Raw genomic sequence first — 8,532 nt, forward strand, 5'->3', positions numbered from 1 at the left:
AGATGTATAATGTTTTACATATTTCCAATTGTATATGTGTATACAGTATGAAATTTTGCAAACCAGTATAAATAAATATCAAATACACGAATTATTGGGAAAAATATTATTGGTTTATTTAGCTATTAGAATAAAATTCATTGCAATTATGAATAGATAATAATGATGCATATCACATTCTTTTTAGACATTTTTTTAGATGTGATATTTTACTGTACGAACGAAAGAATACGTAAAATAAAAAAATTATTTCCATTTCTGATTTATATATATACATATATATATTATTGAGCTATATATACAGAATCATTTTTGCAAACGAGCAAAACCGTAGTTTTAAAATGGTAGGTGATAGATGAAAATATCATTACATAAAATTAAATGATTTCGATTCGTGCATTACATATATTTGAATTAAAAAAAAGTAGAAGTGACTATGAAATCCTTTATTTCCGGTTCAAATTGTACCATGCAATTATATGTACCACGTGATACACCATTCAAAACCAACTAAAACTCTAAAGCTATGGTTTCGCTCATTTGGAAAAAAGTCTTGTATATAAATATACGAATATAACAAAAAAATATTTAACATCTCTATTATTACTTACGAGTTATGTGAGATAGAATATACATCAATGATGGAAAGATACGAAATGAATATGAATTCAAATAATTCAGGATCCACCATGCAAACTTTAAATAACAATACGATACATAATAATACTGTTATGATTAAAAAAGAAAATCATACAATGGACTTGAAAAGGCTTGGCGCAAGTAAAATTAAAAAATTTTAATTCATACTTTTTAATTTAAATTAATAAATATTTGTATTTTACTTCATAAATAGGAATCATATGTTCTGATAACATTACTAGGCAAAACTTAAATAAGAAGCCAAGTGCGACAACTACGATTGTGGATGACGATGATCAATTTTTTAACAAAATAAAGTTAAAAATTGACAAGAATCTTCTATTGTAAGAAAAATTTTATTATTTTAAAATGTCGTGCTTTGATTATAATTTTTATACTTTTTTCATAAATTTAGACATTGTAAGGAAAATTATAAACCAGGTATAAATTATCAAAGTATGAATTTATTAGAGAGAAAGAGACCTATAATTGATATAGAGACCCAGAATGTGATTAAAAGATTTAAGAGGGATACAAATTATATAAATTCTCAATCATCAAATAATACAAATATTGTACTATTTAATCATATTGACAATTTTATGAAAGAAAAATATAATATTTCAACAAATGTTAGTAAGAAAGATATTATTGAACGTAAAAATATGTTTTCTCCGAAATTTCTAAATACAAATTTCAGGTATTGTATGATTTGTTGTATTGTTATAATTGTATGAAAAAATCCCGATATACATAATCATTAAACCGCGGAAATAAAAAATGGATTTATAAAAAATAATAATGAACGTGTATGTAGTATAAAATTTGCATATAATTTCAGAATTCCTGCTAGTAAATACATATTTCAGGTGACTTCAAAATTGCATACAAATGTTTTACCGTTACCTACAGATGAAACAACTATTCTTCGTGAGGAATATGAAGAATCTTTATTTTATGGAATGATGTATCTCACTCCTCCAGATAGTAATTCAATCGAGGCAAATATAGATTCGTAAACTTATTATTATATTACATACAATATTAAAATATCTAAAAGAAACATTATAATAATTATCATAATACCTAAAATAAACCGTGTCAAATTAAATATTTTATTAAATTACATATGTAAGTGGGAGTAAAAACTTTGATACATCTTTCCTAATTGTTGCAATTTATAATTTATTTCACTCAAATGTGACATGAAAATATAGAAATATATTGATACGTGAATTTTAAATGTACGCACGTTATTGGTTCTTCGATACAAATTGATGCGAATTTAATAAATTCAAATCCAAAATAACTTGAAATCCTCAATTCACATTTATGATTAATAATCTTGAAAATTAGATTAATATTTATACGAAGTAATATATAAAGAGTATTATTCTTTTTTTGAAGTGGAAAATTTGGTGACATTCTCTCTTTAATTCATATGCTTTCGTACTTAACATAACCTAATTCATTTCTAACCAATAATCAAGGTAAACAAATATTTCAAGTGATTAGTGAAACATAATTTTACTAAACGTATTTAGATATGCTAGAGCAGCACTAGCAATCTCAGTTACGGTTATAATGGTACAAAAGCAATAAGTATTTTTTAAGAGAATGTAATATATTTATTAGCTTAGAACAATGAGCGAATTTAAATTACATCACTTAGTGGTTGAATTAATTGGATTACTCGGGTAAGTAGAGATGAAAAGTTTTATGTTGATCTTTCATTGAATTTTTATTAACAAATCCATAAAGTTTGTTTCAATTTATTAATTATGCAATCGTGCATGTTAAATTTAATTATATTGATTTTTAAATTATCCATTGTACATGATTATTTCTTTTATAATTAGCTCATCATCTGCACCAGAAAAACATGTAGAGAAATTACAAAAAGAAGGGATGCCAACGAGTGCAAGTGCTTTAACTATTGTTGCTTCACAAAGTTCTATTTGTAATTTGGCAAAGAATTCTCCTATTCCTGAATTGTTTCTTCAAAAATATGAAGAATTGAAAGCAAAGAAGTTAGTAGTATTATAGATACATATGTATATGAGTTTAGCGAAGAATAAAGATAATAATAATTAAAATAATATCATATTTTTTTTATAGGGTAGATTTGTTAGGTTTGTTCATTCAAGTATTGGAACTCATATCTGAAGATAAAGTATTAAAGGATTATTTGGCTAAAGGAGCATCAAATTTATCATCAATTTGTACAAAAAATGCTGCTATTACTACAGAGGATCTACCACAGGTTTTTCTTATTTTTTAAATACTAATTTGAGAATTATTTTATTTCTAATATGCATTGTATTATATACAATACAGATTTGTAAGAATGTTATTAAAGCTGCTGTTGAAGGAGAAAAGAAATTAAATAAACAAGTATGTGCAATTACAAAGAAAACAGAATCATCTGTAATAAAACATAACTGGGTTTATGAGAGGCCTAGAATAACATGGGACTTTTATAATGAACCAAATGCAATGCCCTGCCAAAGTAAATATCAATTTAAATATCATTTAAGAAATTAATGATTAATTTATTAAGAGATAAAACATTTACAGAAGTTGTACCAATAGTTTCTCAAGAATCTATATTACTTTGGGACATTTTATATTGTTTGAAAGGTATAGATGGAACTTACATTGTTTCTGAACCTTTAACAAGTCCATATGCAGTGAAGACATTCAACATATCTCCAGATGTTTGTAAGAAGAAATAAAAATATTTTTGTAGTAATTAGATGTGTAATCTGGACATTCATTTTTGTAACATTATCATTTTTAGGTATATCTTACAAACAATTGACACAACAGATATTACCCCTCGCATCTCACTATTCTATGACAGCTAGATTTGTTGAAGAAAAAGTTTTACCAGAAGATGGTCAAGTAAATCATGCTTTAAGAGGAGCTATAAAAAGTTTGCTGAAAGATTATTTAGTATGTATAATAATATAAAATTAATCTCCTCCTTAGTTTAAATAATTTATTGTAAAATAATTGTAATCAGGTTGCACGTTGGGCGTAAAGAATAAAATAATTCTATATTAAAAATTTTTCAGTTATTTGTTGTACAGTTGGAAATGGAACATGTACGAGGCAAATTAAATTTGCAAAAGTTGTGGTTTTACATTCAACCAACAATGTTCGCAATGTTTATTCTCTTCCAAATTACATCAACCATATGTAAAGTCAGTTGTAACATTCTTTCTTATTTTCTTTATATTTTAATACCATAAATTGACATGTAAAAGCATATTTCATTTTAGGCAAATGCAAAAGGTGGTAAAGTGCTCAGTCTTTTGCATGAACAAGCAAATAATATTAATGGAGAAGCAAAGTTTAAGGAATTATGTTTATTTCTTATACAAACAGCAAGTGTTCCATATATGCAAATATTAGAAAAATGGGTATATAAAGGAGTGATATGTGATCCATACGAAGAGGTAAGAACATCCATATTTATAAGCTATTTATTTATTTATTTCGTTTTAACCAAATCAATAAATTTTGTATAATTTCAGTTTTTTGTAGAAGATAATGAATTAATTCACAGAGAGGAATTGCCTATAGATTATTCTGCAGATTACTGGGAAAAAAGGTACACTATGAGACCAGAAAGAACTCCTACATTTCTTAATGAACAGGCACAAACAATTTTGAGAACTGGAAAATACTTTAATGTAATTAGACAATGTGGTCTGTAATACTTATTAATCAAGCATGTTTCATATTCACTTTTACTATATGTAAAGACTCATAAATATTTAATAAAATTTTATATAGGCAAGACAGTCCAATGGGGAAAACAAGAGCCTTTAATTTATCAACATCAAGGGCAAAAATATATAGCTACTATTGATAGAGCATATTCTGAAGCTGCAAAGACCTTATTGGAAGTTCTTATTCACGAAAACGATTTAATGGGTCGGCTTCGTAGTGTAAAAAATTATTTTCTTCTTGCACAAGGAGATTTTGTGGTAAGTTTATACAAAAAAATGTTTCATTAGTGTATTGATATATTACCACTGTGTGTAAAGTTATATAATATTTAATCTTAGGTTCAATTTATGAATCTTTGTGAAACTGAATTAAATAAAAATATGTATGATATTGTCATTCATCGATTAGCATCTCTTCTTGAAGTTGCATTGCGTATGTCTACTGCAGACTCAGATCCATATAAGGATGATCTAAAACCAGAACTTTTACCATATGACCTTCAATTTCAAATGTTTAGAATACTCTCTATCCAAACCAGAGAAGAAAAAGGTATATTATTTTAATTCCTTTTTTTTTATTTCTTCATGTTGCTTATAATAAAAATTTTTGTTTTAGAGTATTGTTTTCAAACTGATAAGATCTTAACTGGCTTGGAAGCATTTGTATTTAATTATGACGTTAAATGGCCTGTTTCTTTGATACTCAACAGAAAAGCTATAGCTTGCTATCAGATGCTGTTCAGACACTTATTTTATTGCAAATATATAGAAAGACGTTTATGCAGGTTATAATATAATTTTGTAGTTGCTTAGGATTTTTATCTAATATTTCCATAAAAGTTTGCTTTGATACATTGCTTTGATTTTATATTTTTCTTCCAGAGTATGGGTGAGCAATAAAATTGCAAAAACTTTTACTCACAATGCAGCAATGTCGTATAGACAAGCATTTTCTTTGAGACAAAGAATGCTGGACTGCATTCAACACTTAGCTTATTATATGATGGTTGAAGTTATAGAACCAAACTGGCTTACATTTTTAAGTAAAATGAGTAAGGTATGATTCGGCATTATGGTACTTAAATTGCGTCACAAATTTTGTAGCTTAATGAATAGATTTTATTGAAATTCGAAATTTGAATTAAATGCATAGGTTAGTAACGTGGACGATGTTTTAAGTGTGCATCAAGACCTTCAAGATAGTTATTTGAAGGAGTGCATGTTAACAGATCCTGATCTTCTGGGCTGTATAACAGGAATTTGTGCTGCTTGTCTTGAATTTTGCAATTTTATGGAGGTAAGTGTTACAATCTTCTCATAGAAGTGTACAGAAATAGAAAAGGTAATCCTAAATTGCTACGTAATCATGTACATATATGAGACATGCATATACTTAAAATACAATGAAAACAGTTTATCTAAGTTGCATTCTTTGTTTTGATTCAGATTTTTTCAAATATCTTTGTTCATTATTAACATCTGCAAAAGGATGTAAGATAGGCGTTACAAATATTTTTTATAAAATTATTGTGTAGAAATAAATAGCAAATATAACCGAAATATCTCTTAGTACCATTGCATTTGATATTTCCGTTGAAAATAATACGAGATGCATTATATAATTCAGATTTAAAACTGTCAGAACCACAAAACAGACCTGCATGTGATGTGCTTACTATTAATACATAATTATTGCCACTGGATAATTATAGATTCATAGATTCCATACTCAGTGTCCATAATAAACGGTAAAATTCCACAACAAACATAAAACTGAAAAAAAAGACAGTTTAGTAGTAAACTGAATTTTAATATTTTACTAATGTTAAGCGTATGAGTCCATACTACATTGACGCCGAATTGACATCCATGATTGGTGCCTATCAGGAAGATGTCTATGATTCTGAGGTATATCCCCAAGATTATAACTTTGCTTCCATGCATCTGTGTAGCATTAGTATCATGAAGCTTTCCTTTTTTAGTAAATAAAAATCGTTTTATAGATCATGTCTATACGATATATAAGATCCAAATTCGCATGATTTATAGGTGTAATACAAATTGGACATAAATTTGTTCAAAGATTTTAAGTTTTTTATTTGAATCCTGAAAGTAAGGAAAAGGAATGAATAGGTTTAAATCTCATTTCTTTTTGTTTAAACTTTTCTAGTAATACAAAGGAATGGTTAGATTTGACTTTGAATGACTTTTAATGTGTAGAATATTAAATTTAATGCCTCTCGATCACTAGTAAAAACATTATTTTTATCTTTTTCTATATATAGTCACATGTAATAAGTTAATACTATCATGAACATTATCACTATTAACACTCATATTATTATCGCAATAACGGTGCGAAATCTTACCATTAGAATTACTTATTTAAGTATAATAAAATGAATGTTAGGAAATTTATACATAATAAAAATTATAATTGTATATGTAAATACTTCATAAGTCCCATTACATACATATTATATACATATATCTTAATTCAAATATATGTACTACTTCAATAAATGGTAATGTTGCATGTAGATTTTGTATTAAGCACATAATTGTTTATTTGTAAATGATACATAATAATAGTGATTATATATGTATAAACTAAGAGTAAAATTATTATGTTTGTATATTAATTTTGGGATGCATGCAAGTCAGATATTGTAGCTCTCAATAGTCTTTTTGAATACTTGTTTATCTTTTGATATAAATAGTATATTAATTTCTACCCCAATTGTTGGAGATCATAGTTGTATAAGCATGATATATCATACTACGAATTACAACTTTTTATCAAAGAATCATATGTACCTATAATAAGCAGGGTTATTTTATTTTCAGCTACAGGTATACTAAATTTAAGTAATATGATGCATTTTTACTTTACAAATTTTGATCTGTAACAGTATATTTTATAAATCTCTTTCAGACATCATTCTGTACATTATATTCATTTTTTACAATGTATGCTTTTTAATCTTAGTTTTACAAAGGGTCTTGTACATTTATTTGTATGAAATGTAAAATTAATAGGGCTGTATGTTTTTGTCACTTATTTATTAGGATGAAGATGGAGATATCTACAAAGAGAATGCAGCCAGTTTTGAAGAAACTATCATATCACTGGATGAGAAATTTACTCAAGTATTAATTCGTCTTTTAGATAGAATATGTGATCTAGGATGTGATAATAACAACGAAAAACTTCTTAATGTCTTTTGTAGGTAAGTTACGTCGTAGAATTTATAAATACTTGTACTACAAGATATTCCACAAAATGCAATACCAGAGAGTAAAAAAATAAATAATGATAAGTAATAAAATATTTTCGAGGAAAATGTTTACTAAAAGTTATATTGCTTGATATTGCTGCATTTTATAAAGTATTTTATATATTTTTCGTATGATTCAAAAATAGAAATTTTCAACATTATCATTATATTTTATTATTTTTTGATTAGGTTAGATTTCAATCTATTTTATACCGATATTTTGATACGACGTGGAAGAGAAAAGACTCTGCAAGAAGATGTTTCTGGCTAACAATTCAATACTCAAACTCGATGGAAGATTATATAAGCATATCTATGTCTGTAACTTCTGATTAATTACATTGTAAAGTAATATTTATCGCACGATATTTATATAGAATGCAATGGCGATTTGAAAGGATCGTGATCAGATAGTACGTTAGATCTGTCATTCGACCAATTTAAGATCTATATTAGTTCTTGAAATTTTCAAATCGCCTTCGTATTAAAACGTCCACAAAATTTAATAGTATAGTAATTCTAAAATTTATAGATAAAACAAAATTCAAGTTAGTCATGCATTCAATATTTCATTTAAATTATTTAAATTCACCTTGAATAAATTTCTTGAAAACCGTGTAAGTCACTGAAATAAAGACTATTTTGTACATTTAAAAAATAAAATATATTTTATAAACATGAAAGATTTACAATGTTTATATTACAATATTTACATAAAAATATTTTTATAATAATCTTGTTTGTAAAAATATGTATCATTATTAACATAATATTGCTGAGTGTCTGTTGCTAACTGATGAGTCAACTTTGTCACCCGTTAGCGTTGCTATAAATGAAGGAAATTCAGAAACAATTTCTTGATATCATTAAAAAAGTGA

At 26.3% G+C, this 8,532-nt stretch overlaps 2 protein-coding genes across 4 annotated transcripts; both read left to right on the top strand.

The window, feature by feature from the left end:
- The first annotated feature begins 261 nt into the window (after nucleotides 1-261).
- Nucleotides 262-1,894, top strand: LOC122568448 (glycosyltransferase-like protein gnt14). 3 transcript variants are annotated; one of them, XM_043728169.1, is made up of 4 exons: nucleotides 262-780; nucleotides 854-983; nucleotides 1,055-1,339; nucleotides 1,481-1,894. In XM_043728169.1, the coding sequence occupies exons 1-4, from the start codon at nucleotides 639-641 to the stop codon at nucleotides 1,656-1,658; spliced, it is 735 nt and encodes a 244-aa protein (XP_043584104.1). In that variant the 5' UTR covers nucleotides 262-638; the 3' UTR covers nucleotides 1,659-1,894. The 3 variants fall into 3 exon arrangements, with proteins under 3 accessions (XP_043584104.1, XP_043584105.1, XP_043584106.1); XM_043728170.1 differs by having other exon boundaries at nucleotides 1,055-1,271; nucleotides 1,509-1,894; XM_043728171.1 differs by having other exon boundaries at nucleotides 1,509-1,634.
- Nucleotides 1,895-2,128: 234 nt separating this feature from the next.
- Nucleotides 2,129-8,486, top strand: LOC122568441 (gamma-tubulin complex component 2-like). Its single transcript, XM_043728146.1, has 17 exons — nucleotides 2,129-2,336; nucleotides 2,499-2,669; nucleotides 2,758-2,902; nucleotides 2,977-3,148; nucleotides 3,217-3,360; nucleotides 3,440-3,594; nucleotides 3,717-3,845; nucleotides 3,924-4,100; nucleotides 4,179-4,353; nucleotides 4,441-4,634; nucleotides 4,716-4,926; nucleotides 4,993-5,161; nucleotides 5,259-5,433; nucleotides 5,530-5,673; nucleotides 6,207-6,284; nucleotides 7,446-7,606; nucleotides 7,844-8,486. The coding sequence occupies exons 1-17, from the start codon at nucleotides 2,284-2,286 to the stop codon at nucleotides 7,923-7,925; spliced, it is 2,535 nt and encodes an 844-aa protein (XP_043584081.1). The 5' UTR covers nucleotides 2,129-2,283; the 3' UTR covers nucleotides 7,926-8,486.
- The last annotated feature ends 46 nt before the right edge of the window (nucleotides 8,487-8,532 follow it).

This window comes from Bombus pyrosoma, linkage group LG6, assembly GCF_014825855.1.
Source record: "Bombus pyrosoma isolate SC7728 linkage group LG6, ASM1482585v1, whole genome shotgun sequence".
Classification (NCBI taxonomy): Eukaryota; Metazoa; Arthropoda; class Insecta; order Hymenoptera; family Apidae; genus Bombus; species Bombus pyrosoma.

Bases quoted from the DNA above. Each gene is read 5' to 3' on its own strand.
- LOC122568448 (XM_043728169.1), top strand. From the start codon at position 639: ATGATGGAAAGATACGAAATGAATATGAATTCAAATAATTCAGGATCC. The intron at 984-1,054 runs GTAAGAAAAATT...TCATAAATTTAG, and splicing joins ATTGACAAGAATCTTCTATT to ACATTGTAAGGAAAATTATA. The intron at 1,340-1,480 runs GTATTGTATGAT...ATATAATTTCAG, and splicing joins TTTCTAAATACAAATTTCAG to AATTCCTGCTAGTAAATACA.
- LOC122568441 (XM_043728146.1), top strand. From the start codon at position 2,284: ATGAGCGAATTTAAATTACATCACTTAGTGGTTGAATTAATTGGATTA. The intron at 3,361-3,439 runs GTAAGAAGAAAT...TATCATTTTTAG, and splicing joins CAACATATCTCCAGATGTTT to GTATATCTTACAAACAATTG. The intron at 4,101-4,178 runs GTAAGAACATCC...GTATAATTTCAG, and splicing joins TATGTGATCCATACGAAGAG to TTTTTTGTAGAAGATAATGA.